The 19,029-nt window shown below is 35.1% G+C and overlaps 1 protein-coding gene across 2 annotated transcripts in view; it reads right to left on the reverse strand.

Annotated features, from left to right (window-relative positions):
• The window catches only part of THADA (THADA armadillo repeat containing), a 115,064-nt gene that overhangs the window by 21,866 nt on the left and 74,169 nt on the right, over positions 1–19,029 (reverse strand). For both annotated transcript variants that reach the window (XM_087883230.1, XM_034427676.3), the window contains 3 exons: positions 13,872–14,040; positions 7,369–7,484; positions 4,541–4,626 (listed from right to left, as the gene is read on the reverse strand). In XM_087883230.1, the coding sequence (XP_087739356.1) occupies positions 4,541–4,626; positions 7,369–7,484; positions 13,872–14,040 (371 nt within the window). The remainder of the gene's footprint in view (positions 1–4,540; positions 4,627–7,368; positions 7,485–13,871; positions 14,041–19,029) is intronic.

The following is a 19,029-nucleotide window of genomic DNA, read 5'->3' on the forward strand; positions in this document are numbered from 1 at the left end:
GTATTAAGGTCTATAAGTACCGTAACTTTTACTGTATTTTTCCTCAGAGGTTAAAAGGACACTAGCTCCAAACTAATTTGGGACAATCACTTATCCATAGTTTCCTAAAAACTATTTTTCTGTCTTTGTTCTTATTAGCGCTATTTGGGAAAATATGGCTACTAGTTTCTCTTCTAGTGGGTTTAAACTTCTTTGGAAAAGGAGCATTTTGATCTCAGAAAAAAAAGGAATAGGGGCTTCGTTTAACAACTTCCTGCCACACTATTATTTCACCTTAAGTTACATTCACTTTGCAATTCCTTTTAAACTTTGAAAGAAAAGAGACCCAAACTTCTGAATTTGGTTCCTGTTCAAGTACTAAAACAGTATTATACATTTAGATAGTTTTTGAGAAACAACAGAAGTGTGCAGTTGTGTACAAAGGTTCTTTGTAAATAGGACACATAAAAGGATTGCACAAGGTAGAGCTTAGAAAATAAAACTTTACAATAAGCTTTAGGTATGAGAAGCATTTGAATGCATTAGGTTTGTGCCTCTTTTCAAAGATCATTTTTTAAAAAAAACTAGATATTTAGAGTAGATCTACGTTCCATAATTTTGTTAAATTTAATCACAGGTCACATAATATAAACTATTCTACAATGTAAACATTTTTATAATATTTTTAGACAACTTTTAAATAGATTTTAGAAAAGGAAGTTACATATTTCATTCTATTAACTGTAATATTTATTTAAGTCACGTAGTTACAATTAAAGATTTATACACCAGCTCTTTTAATTATTTTTTGTAAGTATGTCAATTCAACTGAATCTACAATGGCTTCTTTTTGCAGCAAAAAATACAAATATATTATTAAAATGATCTACAAGTCAGGCTGATGTAGCTTTTGAACTTTCAGCTGATTGTTTCTTTGTTCACTCTCATTTTCAACCAAAGGGCCTAAAATAGGGTCTCCAACTCCCAGTCCCTGGACTGGCGCCGTCAGCAGCATGCCAGAACCTGGGCCATGCAAAGAAAAGAAGCCCCATCCGTGGGATGCAGGCAGCATATGAAACCACACACCCTCTGGTCGGCGGAAAAACCTCTCTCCATGGAACCGGTCCCTGATACCCAAAAGGTTGGGGGCCGCTGGCGTAAAACATATTTGGGGTTAAGATAAAAATATTTATTATGCTCGACAGAAAATAACATTAAAAGCTATGCATTTTATTTAAAGTATACACACACACACACACACACACACACACACACACACACATATATATATATATATATATATATATATATATATATATATATATATATATATATATATATACATTAAAATACATAGCTTAAATATTACAATAAATATTATATATATATTCTTGTGTATGTATATACATATGCATATGTATATTATATACAGGTACTCGATTTACAACAGTTTATTTAGTGACTATTCAAACTTACATCAGTTCTGAAAAAAGTGAGTTATGACCCTTTTTCACACTTACAACCGTTGCAGCATCTCTATGGTCACATGATCACAGTGCAGATGCTTGGCAACTGAATCAAGTGTCCCGAGGTCATGTGATCACCTCTTGTGTACTTCTGATAAGCAAAGTCAATGGGGAAGCCAGATTCACTTAACAACTACCGGTATGTTACTAACTTAACAACTGCAATAATTCATTTAACAATGGCAAGAAAAGTTGTAAAATGGGACAAAATTCACCTAATAAATGTCTCACTTAGCAACAGAAATTTTGGGCTCAATTGTGGTCGTAAATTGAGGATTACCTGTAGGTGTGTGTGTGTTTATTTCTAAAAGAATTATAAACTGTGACTTTACATAACCGATGTCAGCGCTCCAAACTATGATTTCCCCAGCGCTGACATGAATGAGTGGGAAAGAGCCTGTTAGAAGTAGTAGCTTAACTTTTCACCCAGTTCTTTCCCCCGGCAGATAACGTCACCTAGGTGATGGGAGGAGGGGGAAATTCCTGTGACTTGAAGTAACTGAGATGAAAGATGGATTTGGAAGATGGCCAATGAGACACTGAGATTTGAGGAACGGAAAGGGAGGGGTTTGGGATCAGAGGATCAGTTTCGGCTGCAAATGAGTTCAGGACTAGATCGTTATTCTTCAATAAATAAGAGATTTCATCAAAGACTTTGTCTGACAACCACCTCTGCACACTATTTATGCACATCATGCTTGCCACTGGGATACTGATGAAGACAATGCATCTGGAAACATTTGAAAATTGAGTATTTCAAAGGACATTATAGGGGATTTGGTTGGCTGGCTAATAAATACAGTTAAAACACACCACACAAATATAGTGTAGATAGGTGTAATCCACTGAATATTGCTAAATATTAGTTACTATTCATTATTTAAAAATGACCATTCTTTATTGGCTAAAAACTGAAAATCACTGGAAATAACTCTTATTCCATTCCACAAGAATCTCTGGGCTATTTTGACATTAACAGTTGTTTTGGCTTATTCAATCTTCTTTGATCTAAAGATTATGACCGAGGGGTGAAATTTAGTAAATGTAGTCTTTCCTATTACCTTCATAGTTGTCTACAGTGGAAAAAGAATTGTAATATCCTACTTAAAAGGTATTTGTTTTAAAAGTCAGATTCAGAGCATGGCAGAGGAGAAACAGCCCATTGAACCTAGCATTTTGATAGCGGTTATCCCCTAACACCACCATTGTTTAATGCTATATAAACAAGGGAAGGGAATACATTTTAAAATCCTGCTCTGGTTCTCATAACACACACTGAAGTATTTTTTTTAACATTTCTAAAATGCATTAGGCATTACACTAACAGAAAAAATATACAAATGATGCTCCTTGTATTGATATAATTAAAATAATGTCCAATTAGAGGTATCATGTTGGCTGGGACCATTTTGATGGAACTGCAGTCTACCATTACCCAAACTGTCTCCATAGCTACCCACAGCTGCATCTTAAGGAAATATGAGCCAGCGAGTTCTCCTTCATCACTTCAACTGGGCACACTGCCATCTGTTAATGGATACATTATTAAGCTAGATAGTCTAATAGTATAATACTGCTTCAGGTTTTGTGTATTAACAATTATCTCTTGATTTCTTGAGTAGCATTTATTTCTAAAAGGGTTATAAGCTGTGCCTTTCCATAACCACCTGTGCACACTATTTATGGACAGCATACTTGCCACTGGGAATTGCAGTGTAGTTATAATCACAAGATTCCAAACTGGCCTAAATTTAATCATGCCACAAAAAAATTTTAGTACTGATCAAACATTGTAAAATATATTTGCTATGTTAGAACTTAAAGTAAAATATTCAGCAACAGCCAATGATAGAAAGATACAAAAGCAAGGGAGTCATATTCTGGAAAAAGTAATATGGCAGCTTGTGGGTTATCTATGAACATTGTAACTAATTAAAAATTGTTCATGTTTAATCAGCTATAGAACTGTTACGCTGTATTTTATTTTGTGCTGATTAAGCTAATTCAAGTAATAGGGAATATCTGTCCCAACAAGAAAGACTTCTCATTTTATTTCTTAAAAAGTCTTTTCCATGCTAGTTATATACTAGGAGGATCACTGATACATTATAGTGAATATGCAAAGCATATAGGACAAAAGACAATCTTCAGAAGATTTGTTTTCAATTGTTTGGTTCGCTCTACACAAAAAATAAACCTAATGGAATAATGGTTCTAGGTTGATAATGTCTTTTTTTTTGAAATAGAAGAATTCATTTCAGAGATCACAAGTTATAGTATATTCCGTAGAAGACTACTTCTATAACAGTCATCTATTCCCTGATGAACAAGAACAGGGGTCCAATGTGGTAGAGTAGAATGAAGAAAACAGTGGGATATACCTAGTATCCCAGTTATTTATAAAGTTATTTATGTAATTATTCATGAACTGTGAAATGAAGCTAAAACTGACAACTGTGGACATAGCTTAAAATGAATTAATCACATAAACAGAGATGACAAAGCCAGAAATGTTGTCAAAAGAGGCTTTTGAAAAAATAGATAAGAAGCAACCAAGTCATTAAGAGCCAAATGATATGAAAAAGAAATGCCATTGGAAAACAAACAAATAGAAACTTGATACAAAGTGCAAAGAAGTCTCATCCCTATCAACAGTTGTTGAAGTTTCCCTACTATCATAGCATGTTCTAGCTGATAGATGGTCTATTATCTGGATCATCTATATAAAGAGTAAGGGGTACTACAGGAAAAATAGTACCCTTTAAATAAGTGAAATGAGTGCAAAATGTGGATATTTTTCTAACACAACTACTTAAGCATATTTATCTCTTCATCCCCATTTTACAGTAATTTGAGCCTTGGAATGCTTTACCTCTATTAAACCTTAGAAGACATTAGAAGGAGACTGCTGGGGTTTTTAAGCCTGACAAGCATCATAAAATCTATTCCTTCATTCTCAGTTCAGTCTTAAAGATTGTAGTTTCTGTTTTTGTTTTTTTTACTGGCAGGAAGGTGATGCATTACCTCAACCTTACCTTTAATTTTTGCCTTCCCCACATAATTATTCAACAGAACAAGGACATCAAGATATGCTGCTCTAGTCACCAGACAAGGATTTTGCCTAAAAACAAAATCAATAGCAAAATTTAAATGACTTACACTTTAACATTTTATTTTTCTTCTACTTGCTTTCTTTGGTCCTGTCTGGCCCCAGTACTTAATGCTTAAACAAGTATATGTGAGGTGGGCAAGGATTACTTTTATATGCTACTATGTTTTTGGTTTTATTTTTATTACAAAATTAAGAAATATATGTCTAAACATCTAAGATAAACAAAAACCTCTGCTTAAAGCACAGTTCCTTCCAACAACCCTCCTGCAACATTCCTTTATTCTTATTTATCATTACAATGCAAGATTACCCTGTAAGTGGAGCAAAGTATCAGATATACATATAAGTCAGGATTAGATCACAGTTGTATTCAGAGGATCCAATTTTGGTATTCTTGTGGAGCTGTGTGACTAATTTGAAGGCATCAAGTATTTGGTTCAGTATGGCTTTACTGAACCAAGTCAATGGGGAAGCCAGATTAATTTAACAAATGTATTACTAACTTAATAACTGCAGTGATTCACTTAACATCTGTGGCAAGAAAAGTCGTACAATGGGGAAAACCTCATTTAACAACTGTGATGCTTAGCAACAGAAATTTTGGGCTCAATTGTGGTTGTAAGTCAAGGACTACCTTTCCTTTCTTCATAGATTTATAATCAAAGACAACCACCACCAGCCCCAAAATCAGAAGAAACCATATAATGCAAATAAATTAAACAATATAACAAAAAGAGACTGGATAAATTGCTCTAGTACAATTGAATTATCCTTTAAAGTCCAAAACTTTCTAATGACAACAGGAATGGAGCAGAATGAAGAAAATTTGAATAAAAAATGAATTTCTGGCCTTCTAGTGTGGTCAGTAAGAAGTAGGGCTATACATTAGTTATAAAGACAGCAATGGAGTAAAATGTGGGCAACTGGCTGAACAATGGACTCCAAGCAAACCCCAAATCACTCCAAATATAGAATACATTTTTGTTAAGAGCCAAGGTAGCACAATGGTTAGAGTGCAGGCTACTTCTACTGACGCCGGCTGCCTGCAATTTGGCAGTTCGAATCTCACCAGGCTCAGGTTGACTCAGTCTTCCATCCTTCCTAGGTGGGTAAAATGAAGACCCAGATTGTTGGGAGCAATATGCTGACTCTGTAAACCACTTAGAGAGGGCTGTAAAGCGGTATATAAATCTAAGTGCAATTGCTATTAAATCAGTGTAACCCTGTTACAGTGATGATATTTTCACACTGATGAAAACCTTTTTGGACTATATCATTTATAAAACCACACTGCCTCAATCTGATTGTCCTATATGTATATGTATTTGAATATTACTTTGAATTTCTTGCTTTTAATGAAAAGTGACAGGACAAGTATACAAATAAATTTTAATTATTTATGGAAACTGATTGTAAGAATGTAAATTTTTATAATGATTTTTGAAAAACTATCAGCTTTTGTTCATTTTTTATTGTCTTAAGTATATAAGGAAATGTTGATTTAGTTCTTGGAAATACATAAAGTCTGACTAATGTTTATGTACTGATTTTAAATTTATGAAGCAAATTTTCTCTTGGAAGGATTTAGGCTTCAAATACCTTGGGATTAAAGACATATATTTTGTCTACACAGCTGGTATTACTGTTAGTTTTATTCCTCCGAGAAAGTGGTCTCTCTTATTGATAAAAATAGAAACTTTTTTTAAAAAGAGCTCTTTCCAGTGAAAAATATATTTGGACTAAAAATAGGTTGAAATGTGCTGTTCTAATTTACTGTGTTGAGGTAAAGCATCATAGATATATATTCTAAGTGATGGTTTTCCTCTTATTAAAATAAAAGACCAATATCAACACCAGTGTAATTCCACATAACTAGCAACATAGAATGACTCATTTATCAGAAATGTTAATTGTCTCACCAAGAGGCTACAGGCTTCCTGGTACAAAATCCAATAGAGGCAACCACTAAGAAGATTTATTTATTTTTTATTTATTCATCATATTTAAAAACCACTCATCTTCCTCATAGAAGGACTCTAGGCAGTGTACAAGTACAATATTAAAACATAAAAACTGTATATAAAATTTACATCAGAGGTAAAGATCATTAAAGTTCAACATTCAAAGTTAATTAAAAGGCCAGGTAAGGGCCTTCAGATTATACTCATCTGTGAGTCCCTAGTAATATGCCAGAACCAGGACATTTCTGGAAAGGGTCCACACACACCCCTCTTGGGGGGAATGTTCCAAAAGGCAAGAGCAACAGCAGAGGAGGCTCTCTTCCTGGACCCCACTAGTTGGAATTTAACTGATGGGTTCTGTTATCATATCCTCCCTGCCTGACTGGGTGGTAAGGGCTGATGTTATGGGGTTAAGCTGGTTCCATAGGTAACCATGCCATGTAGGGCTTTAAAGATCATACCCAGCACCTTGAATTAGACCTGGAAGCAAACTGGCACCCAATGCAGCTCACGTAGCAGAGGTTTTACACGCATCATTCCTTGGATACCCGAGATTGCTCATGTGACCACATTCTATACCAGATGAAGCTTCCCAAGGGTAGCGCCATGTGGAGTGCATTGCAATAATCCAAACAGGAGATGACCAGGGCATGAATGAAAACATTGCCAAGTTATTAGCAATTATGTGGTACCCTCATTTTATTACTATTTGTCTTACTGTGCATTTCATATTTGCTTTTATTTTTATTGAGTTGTGACTATAAATAAATGTATTCCATTTCTGACTTACCTATTTGCCAACCATAGCTTGCCACATACATTAGTGATAATGTTGCTCAAACTCTGATGAAAATCTGAATTAGCCCTCTGTTTAGATTCCAAATAAGACTGTAGCAAATGAAGGACCTATATTAAAAAGAAAAAGAAGTTGCAGACTACTGTTGGAATATTTTTCAAATATCTCCTCCTGATTTGGGTTTTGCTAAAAAAAAAAACACACACCTGTTTAGGGAGAAGAACTTTGCCACTAGGAGAATAACCTCCCAAACATCTACAGAAACAAGTTGACACTGGTTAAATATAAAGATATTTCTTTCATCCCTGTATGTGTTATATATAGTGCTGTATTCTATAGTACTCCATTTCTCACTAAACGAATTATTTTTCATCACCTTGTCATTTACCTTAAAGGGGTTATAATGGTAGCAAGGAAAAGGAGGAAAAACCTATATTAAACTATATCAGAGAGGCAGCATGCATGTATAATTTGTGTAAGCTATTTTAGGAAAAAAATATAACATTATTTGGTACTGTATATGCACTGTAATATTTCTAATTACTATGCCTTTTTTCCAATGGAAATAATAGGAGTCGTATACAGACATAACTGATCTCTTCTATGACCGTCACTTGAATCTCATGCTTGGTATGCAAGTGCATAACTAAATAAAAAATACAAGTGCATTCAATTAAGCATATGGGACATCCTTTTTTTTTTACCATCCTCTCTATGTACAGTATGTGGTACATCTGCACATGTGCTTAAAGGAATATAATATCTTAGTACAAAAGAATAAAGAAAAAAGAAATTAGTTGTCCTCTCTATATTAAAAGTCAGCAATGTTAATAATTTTCAAACATGTGAGCATAATGTAAGAATGGAAGTTATCTGCTCCCATCTGCAGATTTTTAAAGAAAGCATAAGCATATATTTGATTTTAGTAATCCTGAGTTATAATACCATACATTGGTTAGAGAGAGAATTGCAGAAATCACATCCAAGATAAGGGCTTATTGTTAAACTTCTGTCTCCTCTGTGGCTGCATTATTTCAAACTTATTTATTTACTTTTATTTTTTATTTATTTAGTTTATATGGCTATCCATCACAAGTACGTGATTCTACAAGATTCAAAGTTCATTTCAAAGTTATGAAACATAAGAGTTCACACAAAATTAAAAACCTCATAAACTTTCTTTGTAATGCAACTGTTTTCAAGAGCAATGTTACCTAGGCACTTTTTAAAAAATGTTTAGACAAAATGCCAAGTTGTTAGATGTGTAAGTAAGATTCATGTTTGTTCAGTATACTTGGAAAAAGAGCAAATATGTTTTCCTGAATTATAGTAAACTATGATTTGACTTTTAAAACAACAATGTTGTCTTACTGTTACACCATCTAGACTGCATCATCATCTTCTGAAAAAACAGAAAAGGCCACTTTAAAATTTGGATTTGTAGTTTCTCATGAAAGGTTGAAAAATTCAAATGGCTAAATACAAGGAAACAGTACACAAATGAATGAAGTATTCAATAACAACAACCCCTTTTCTGGGGATTCAGGGGAAGAGATGGGAAACTGAAGATAGCTCTGCTAAAAGCTGACTTTGACCCTTTAAGGAAGCAGTAGCCTCTGAGGAAAGCCAGAAAATGAACCTTCTCTGTTGCAGCACATCCCCCCTGAAACATCCCCGGCCCCAGGTGCATCAAGCCCCCACCTTGGCTGTGTTCAAAAGAGCTCTAAAAACTTGGCTCTTGGGTTCAAGTGGGTGGCTGGACATGTGTGACTATCTTTAATGGTTGTTTTTCTTAGAGATTTGGGATGTTTTGCTTTAGTTTAATAGTATAATTTTTTTATTATTGCATGTGCCCAGCATTATTGTAGAGTTGGGTGGCCGTATTTCTAAAATAGATAAATGCACACAGACATTTTAAGTCCAAAAAGAGCTACATCTATATCTATATGATGTGGAAGAAGTGTCTTTTTGCTTTCTTAAAATCCATAACAAACTATTTCAAAACATGTATGAGAGATAACGAACAAAAAATGTATTGGAAGCACAAAGCGTAGTCTCAGCATATTAATGAAATAAAATTTGTACTTTTAAAAAATGTACAAAATGTACAAAATGTAAAATTGCTGTTTTATTGCCCTTATCACCATAAGGAAGGCCTTAATACAGGTAGTCCTCCACTTACAACAGTTCATTTAGTGTCTGTTCAAAGTTACGCCAATGAGAAAAGTGATTTATGACTGTTTTTCATACGATTGTTGCAGCATTCCCATGGTCACATGATCCGAATTCTTATTTTGATCAGACATTTGGCAACTAACTCAGATTTATGACGGCTGCAATGTCCTGGGATCACAGCGATCACCTTTTGCAATTTTCTGACAAGCAAAGTCAATGGGGAAGCCAGATTCACCTAACAACCATGTTACTAACTTAACAAGTGCAGCGATGTCACAGGGAATCCACAAAGATTTGAAGAAATGTTATGATTTAAATATTGTGTTAAATCTTGGGGGTCCACAGCCACAAAATGTATTTAAAGGAGGTCTATGATAAAGAAAAGATTGAGAACCACTAGTCTAGATGTCTCTTCTCTCCTTTTATCTCCCTCAGCTCCTTCATGAACCACAGGGAATGAAGGGATCCATCAGAGGAGAGAAGCTGAATGGGCAAAAATCTGATCCAAATCTTTAGTCTGCCCTCCTATTCCAAGCAGCAACTAACACTTCAGATGAAATTTATGACATGTAAAAACTGACCTTTCTATAAATCAGACAAAAGTTACTGGTACATACTGTTCCACTATACTTGTGAAACCTCTGCTTGCATGTCATTAGCTCGTTTACTAACAGTCGAGTCAAATATAAATATCCAAATTTCTAACTTAAAGATTGAAGCAATTCTGTTCAGCTCAGTGATTATTGAAAAAAATGTTTGTGAATAAACTAAGATCACTCTGTTACACAATTTCAATACACAATTTTAACACACTGAAGAATTCCATATGCTTTAGCAACTGAAATGGATATCATATAAAAAGTAAGCTGCAGAACAAAAATGCAGCACTAGTAAAGGTGAAACCAAAACAACATAGTTTTATGTTTTATTTTGAATTCAGGCAGGCTGATAGTACTACGTAATATATTTTTCTAACAAAATCCCAATAGTTGCATTTAGCTCATGTTCAGGATCTGATCAAATGTTGAATTTGATGTAAACAAGAAACATATAAATAAATGGAATACCTCCTTGAACTGGCTAAAGGAGAGTGATGAGCTTCAACACATTGTCTAATTTGGCAGACTTTTGTTTGTAAGCATTTTCATATCTGACGCTTATTGAATTGATAATTCTGTTGTTTCTCACTTCTAGAAACAGCATGAACAATCTCACCAGATTTTTATTGATGGTCCATCTGGAAATAATCCTTGTACCAAAGTTTGCAGTCTGAACAAATAATTAATGTCCGTTCTTCTGCAGTTATTTATTAATGCATTTCTTTTCAAATTATAAACTTACTAGAAAGAAAGCCTCTACTGTAATGAAATTCAAACCCTGGGAAACAAATGAGCCACATAATAACATTTACTATAACTCATCAGATTTTTACCATATGGATATGAACAAGTCTATTTATAAATTTTATTTCCCATCAGGCTAAGCATGTCAGCTTGTAATAACATATTAATGTTAATGTTTTCCAATCATTTTCACAGTGGCCTTTAAACTGCAAATGCCTCAGCCAAGGTAAATCTAAGGGCAAACTGAAAGCTAACTACATAATCAAAACCAGCCTTAATGAGTATTGTGCTAATACGGTGAAATAAATATTAAAACTAACTGTAGAACATAACAGTTTGTTTTAAAATTTCCACAGCATTTTTATTACATTTCCAGAACTACCTGAAAATCAAGTAATCTCACCACAGGTGACTACATTTGATAAGTGGCACATATATTGCATGCATCTAATACAAAACAGAAAGGTGGGGAGGAGAGCTTCCAAGGCTTTCAAACTTGAAAAAGGCCTCTCTAGGAGTCTCTGGAGGCTGGGGACAGCAAAAAAGTCACTTCCTGTCCAACCGGAAGTTGGGAAACGAGCCAATTCCGGTCTCCGGAGGGCCTCCAAGGGGGTGGGGATGGCTGTTTTCGCCCTCTCCAGATGCATAGAGAGGATCTGGAGCCAGGTGAGAAAGAAAAACAGGCCTACCGGGCCATCACATGCCAGGAGGATGGGGGAGGGGGGTCATATGCACATGCGCGGGACAGGGAGCATAGAATTATGAGTGTGGGCACGTGCATGCAAACCTCCCCCCCTTTCTGGCACGCGATGGCAAAAAGTTAGCCATCACTGTCCTAGGACATAATCATGACATTATTTATACACCATCATCAATATATGCATACTCCAGTTTGATTTATTCATAAAATGGATGATTCATTGATTCTTTTTGTGCAGTAGCTGCTTAAATATTAATGACGTAGAATACCTGACAACATATAAAATTTACCTCCCTAATGATACACGACTGCATGTAAAAATTTAACAACGAAGACAATAAAAGGGTACATCGCCATAATATGTTTTCTTCTCCACTTGACATTAGTACTCTTTTTTTTCCCAGCTTCAAAGGAAAGTTTATCTTGGTCAATAAAACTGAACTATAAAAAAGAGCAGCTGCAAGGAAGGTGCAATGAAAAATATTTAATGATAGTGGTTTTTCTGCTTTGATGTCTAGATATTATAACATTCATTCATAATAGCAGCCTTTATAAATCAGCTATGAAGAAGTACAGGTCAAATACTCTTGCCAAGTCAAATAATAAAAATACATGATTAGCAATATTCTTATTTCAAAAGGTCAAGGAAATTAACTGAAAATTCTACTACACAACCTATTAGTTGAAATACATATTATTATGGGGAATATGTCCACAGAAGATGCACCCAGATACCATAAGATACTGAGTAGTCTTCATGTATAATTGGCTATTTTTGCATGTCACTTTTAAAAATTGTTTTGCCTGTAAAACGATTTCCTACCAACAGGGCAGTGAAGGAAATTAATTATTGTGATTTGATTTTTCCATACTTTTAGTTGTTAATTTTTTCAAAAGCAGTCATAGCCCTGGTTCTGACCCATTTTTTAGACTGGGCCCCTTCAATGTCCAAGTGTAGCTCTGCAGATCCCAAACTAAGCTGTAATAGTAACGTTATATATTAAAGTTGAACTTATCTGTTTTACTCCATGCCCTCACACATTAAGTTTCCTATGAGAACCATTCCTTACTATCGTGGGAAAAATAATCCATATGAACAGACACACACCATAAAATGCTGCTGCTTTCCTAAGCTACTGCCAAAAAATAGAAAGCAAAATTTCAAAAGACAGGAAAATGCAGGAAAAGCATACGGAGCCAAGAAGGAATTTAAATAATCATATAATACAAATAAAATCTAGGCTTAACTCCATTACAATTTCAAGGAAAAACCCTACCATTAATGTGCATTCCATCCTATCTCCAAATTATATAAGCCTCTATACACTTTGCAATCATACTTCATGCAACTCTACGATGTAGAGCAAAGCAATATTTTCAGAGTGTCTGAAAAGATTCAGAATATATACCTTCAGGAAATTCAGAAAAAGGTAATATAAAGTGTCCAGGGTCATGTCATTTTACTGACCTCGGAAGGATGGAAGGCTGAATCAACCTTCCATCAAGGATGGAAGGCTGAATCAACCTGAATCCTGAATCAATCAGGATCGAACTCCAGGATGTGGGCAGAGTTAGCCTGAAATAATCACTTAGCAATGGCCTTCCAGAGGTTGCTGAAATACAGATCCCAGTATCCCACCCAATTGGCTATGCTGGTTTGGGGTACTAGGGATTACTGTTCAGTAAAAATGAAAGCTGAGATTTCCCTTATCCTTGACTTAGCAAAAGATGCAACAACTGAAATGACTCATTATGTACGCTGTAGTTATTTTTCTTAAAAGTAATCTTATACTTATATTGTCACTTTGGTATAAAACATATGCCTTTAAAATGAGGTATTTACTTATTAAGTTACAGTTCATGCATATTTATTTCAAAAATTTGTTTAAAAATGTAAAAATAACAATAGTAAAGGAATAAAATAATGAAAATTAACAGTAGAAGTACAATAATGTGAAATTAAAAAGATGAGCGAAGGGGGCGCAGAAAGTACTGGGGGAGATAGAGTCAAGTAGTTGGTCTAATCTACTAAATGATCAAGTGCTTTCCTGCTTTGAGGATCATTTTGAGAATGATCATGAATGATCTCTGGGATTATTTGCAAGCTCAATTATTGAAATAAAGTTTGTATCCCATTTTTAATATCTTGATTATGGGAATCATCTTGATTTTTAACAGTTAATCATAAGTCTTCCTGTTTTTATCAATTTGGATATTACTTTTTTGTGAATATGTGTTTACTTCACTGATGCTACAGTATGCAAAAAGGCAAAACTCACTTGTAACAGCGTTCCATGAACTGCATTCTGTCGTATACAAGGATCAGTGTTATCTGGAAGGCTGGCTAACAAAGAAGATACTGTCTGTGGCACCACATTTAGCATAACAAAGGGAACAAGGGCTCTTCCAGCTAGTTCACGTGAACGGTACACAGGAGAGTTACCACATCTAGAAGTCAGGAGACAGAAAGGCAGAATTTTTCAGATCTCATGCATACGGAAGGTATGTCAAGAACAGTATTTATAATGAAATATTCAAGAAAATATTTATGCAATCCTTACAAATGCATACATTCCATCCGAAAATGATTTGTGAAATGCGTAAATGGTTTATATACATAGCACTTACCATCTTTGATAAACCTTATCAGATATGGGGATGATAATAATAGCTTTGTTTTGAACTGACTGGAGTTTTGCGTTGATTTCAGTTTGCATACTTCTAGCGTGCCACAAGATGGCACTACTTGAATTGTATTTTAATTGTGTATTTTATTTATATGAATTATACTCACCTGAAACCTATGCTTTTCACCACAGAGATATACTGGTGATTAATATATAATGAATCCCACTCAAGGTGTCAACTTAAAAAAAATGTTTATATCACAAATCCCACCTAGCAATAAATAGACGACACCATGATAAAGACAAGTTCTAAAAAGGCATGGCAGCTGGCCTAAGTTCAGCTAGGCAGATGATACCAGTTAGAGGTCAGGAGAGACAAAACTCCCTTTTAAGGGATATTTTTTATTATACCGGTAAAAGTAATATAAGATAAAGATGCCCTTACAGCCAAAATAATTTTGTTTCCTGTGAAATGGATACAGAACAAGAATCCCCGTAGTCTTTGAGGTTGCTTTGAGTTGCTACCAATTTCCTGTGTTGGACTGCATAGAACAAAAAACAACTATTATCATTCTACATGAAGCCTATCTTCTGCCATATAATAATTTGTTTATAATACAGGTAGTCCTCGATTTACAACAGTTCATTTACTAACCATTTGAAGTTACAACAGCAACGAAAAAAAATGGCATGACCATTTTTCACACTTGTGACCGTTGCAGCATTTCCATGATCATGTGATTTACATTCGGATGCTTGACAAGTGGTTCATATTTATGATGGTTACAATGTCCCGGGATCATGTGATCATTTTTTGTGACCTTCTGACAAGCAAAGTCAATGGAAAAGCCAGATTCACTTAACAACTGTGTTACTAATTTAACAACTGAAGTGATTCACTTAACAAACTTGACAAGAAAGATCATAAAATGGGGCAAAATTCACTTAACAGATTTCTCACTTAGCAACATAAATTTGGGGCTCAGTTGTAGTCATAAGTCGAGAACTAATACAGTATGGACAATCTTCATTTTAATTGTTGGACCATATTTCATTCAGAGGACCTCATTATTTTGTACATATTTTAAAATCAGCAGATTTATAGGTTCAGTACAATACAACTTTTGAAAATATGGTCCTTACTGGTATGAAATACATATGCTCCTGATATTAGCAGAAAAAAGAAATTCTGCTTACACCACAAACACATTAGAAAATAGTCACTAAAGTATGAGGTATATATTACAATGCTAACACAATATTGCACTTGCTTTAATGTAGGCGTTCTTCCATTTCATTTATTGGCTTATTTGTAGAAGGACATATCATGTGGAAAGAAAATGAGCAGCTTAACAAAAGGATTAATTAAAATGAATAGCATTTTACCACAACAGTGCAATACAATTTATCTTAAAATGCTTCCATATTTAAGCTATATTATCCCTATTTATATTAACAGGTTTTTGTAGATGTTTCTTTTCAAATACAATTAACTCTGACATGATTGCTAATGTTTAGTTTCTAATTAGCAGTAACTGTACACTCAAGAATGCCATTTTTTCTCTTCACAATCATTTACAAATGATGATTTCCCAAAGGAATCTGGCTTCAGTTCAGGAGAAAGAATGGAAAATGGGAACAGTGCCAGTGTTTGTGACTGCCAAATATTTTGTCAAAAGGTACTTTCCAAAAGCATGATTCAGAGAGCTTTTTTTTCATAACCACTCTAGAGCTACATTCCACTGTATTTAATTGCATTAGTCTCATTTCACTAACATAATCAAATACACACCATAGGGTCAAGTAACTTAATTTAGTGTGTTTTATTAAAGACATTTTTAAACAGAAGCATAAGCATTCAGAAATCTAAAATTATTTATTACATAATGGCAAATTAAATACAGGTGTGAGTATAACAGTGTAATGCATTAAGGAAAAACTAAAATAATTTCAAATTAAGTGCTTAATATTGCAAACACAGAGCTATATAAAACAGGTCTTTATTCCATGTCATGAAATGCCTCTCACAAATATCAAATTAAAGAATAGGTGGCGTTGTCTGAATATTTTTCCTTTTTTTTCCTATGCCACTTCTTTCTCATTCAGTTCTATTCCCAAGCTCAATTTACTGAGTTTATTGATTATAAACTATTTTTCTTCTGGAACTACAAATAACCAAGCCAAGAAGCCAGAAACCTTCTTTTTCCATGCATGTATTTTGCCTTTCCTCCAAGAGAAGAAGTTACCCTTCTCTTTGGTGTCAAACGCCAAGGGTGCTTAAATGTGGCCTGCGGGGCCGACCTGGAAATAGCAAAGGACTGGCCCACAGTGCATCTGGCAGCCAAAACAGGGTACTACAATAGGCCGTGCAGGCCGAAAATGATACGTGGGGAGGCTGCGCGTGGCCCCCACAACAGCCCCCATGAGCCCCCTTTTCGGTCTGCACGGCTTCTTGTAGCACCCTGCCAGCCAAAATGGGATGCAGGGGGCCATGCGCAGCCCCCCCGTACCCCATTTTGGCCGGCAGGGTGCTGTAGGAGGTCATCAGTCCAGTCTCCACACACCCCTGGCCAGCCCGCAGAGGAGAACTACAATGCTGATCCAACCCTCAAAGAAATCCAGTTTGACACCCCTGCCCCAGACATATGAACAGGTCCTGTACACCTAGAGACAAATTTGTAACTTATTAGAAATTGTTTTAGACACAATCAAGTACTCATTTATATTGTTTGTTTATTATGCCACCCATCTCATGGATACAGTGACTCTGAACAGCTTACAATAATAATTGCTTCTTTGTGTCAGACAGAGGAAGATATAGGCTGTACAATCTTTTGGATTTATTTCCCAAAATGAGATTCCAGGCATACAAGATTGTGAACAAAAAGCCCCTACGCAACTATCTAAAGCAGCTTTATCTTTTCCCAAGAGTTAAATGACAAATAAAAAAATTGAATGTGGGTTATTCTTACTAAACACATTTAAAATTTGCTTGGATTTATTTTTAAAGTATTCATAACTTCTTGGGGGTGGTCTCTCTTTCTCACTGATTTGAATGAAATTTAGAGGGAAGATGGATTATTATTAAAAGATGAAGTGTACCAAATTTCAAGAAACAAGCATGAATTGTTGGCAGTGAGACTATGAAATGAAAGTTGGAGCCCCAAAAAAGTACAGAAACCAAGAACAGCATAAGCAAAAAGCAAAGTCAATTGCATACAGCACTAATCAGGACACAACCTGTAGCAAAACTATCCTGGATTTTTTTTATCTGTATTGTATTATCTGATCAAAAAAGACTCATTAATCTTAAAGCATAATTGTTTCATCTGTACTAGAATATTGGTTTCAATAACTTACAGGGGAAGGAAGGGAGGAAGGATATAGCTGTCTAGATACAAGTCTCTAGTGAAGTGGACTGGAGAAATACATTTCATTATTTACCAGCAAAGAATTCCACCTTTTGATTGCTCCTGTATTCCATTCAATTATTCTTTGTGAGAAATTACCAGACATAAATTTATTGAGCAAAAGTAGAAAGAAAAAAAGGCGTCACTGCATAATAGTCCAGCAGATGTAAACAAGTCATAAAACTTCAGGTTGGGTTGCCTATTTTTGCTTCCTTGTTATTAAAGTCACAAAGAAGTCATTCAACAACAGTGTATCTGATTCTGGAGTTCCTGTCTGTAAAACATACTATTTCCTTCTGGCAGTTCACAGTAAACATAGGAAATTGTTTGAATTGTCAAATAAAGTCTCCCAAGAATAAAAGGTGCTAGTAGCAACCATGATTCCTTCATGTTAAAAAATACCAACAATAAATCTAGACTTAACAAGATTGGATTACAATGAAATCTCTCTATGATCTTTCTTCTCACTGAAACTGACTTGGAAGGTTTTTCATTTCCCCTTAAAATTGCTCTGAAGGGACTTGTCTTTTTAAAGTGAATAAACAAAGAAAATCAGACAGGCTTTATCATGCAACACCTGTAAATTCTTGAGGTAAAAGCATAAATGTTGTAATGAAGTAAATGCTCTGTTTGTGTTGTCTGCATTTAACCTTTGCTTTCTCAGAAAAAACTTTAAAGTATGTCATGCCTAAGCATGAAAAAAAATAAACATATTGCCCACATAAGACTTCCCTGAAATCCTGGTAGCCCTGAAGAATCCTTCTGTTGGCTGAAGAAATGTTGCTTCTCCTAAGATGTCTACGTAATACAATACACTATGTAGATGAAATGCACACCAAGCAATTTTCTCTATTCATATCTCTGTAATTTACAATATTCAGAATATACTATCAACCTGATAAAAATCAGGTGAACGTCATGTAATAATTAACTACTCCTTTAAAGGCTGATTGGGATATAGACTCTACTTTCAGAAGCTGTAGGTGTCTCCATATTTGCTGCTGGACAACACAAATGGGAAAATACTACACTGCTCAAAAAAATAAAGGGCAGTGTGTTAAACAACACAATGTAACTCCAAGTCAATCACACTTCTGTGAAATCAAACTGTCCACTTAGGTAGCAACACTGATTGACAATCAATTTCACATGCTGTTGTGCAAATGGAATAGACAACAGGTGGAAAGCATAGGCAGTTAGCAAGACATCCCCAATAAAGGAGTGGTTCTGCAGGTGGTGACCACAGACCACTTCTCAGTTCCTATGCTTTCTGGCTGATGGTTTGGACACTTTTGAATGCTGGCGGTGCTGTCACTCTAGTGGTAGTATGAGACGGAGTCTACAACCCACACAAGTGGCTCAGGTAGTAGAGCTCATCCAGGATGGCACATCAATGCAAG

Source organism: Pantherophis guttatus, chromosome 1, assembly GCF_059756535.1.
Source record: "Pantherophis guttatus breed Tessera chromosome 1, ASM5975653v1, whole genome shotgun sequence".
Taxonomy (NCBI): Eukaryota; Metazoa; Chordata; class Lepidosauria; order Squamata; family Colubridae; genus Pantherophis; species Pantherophis guttatus.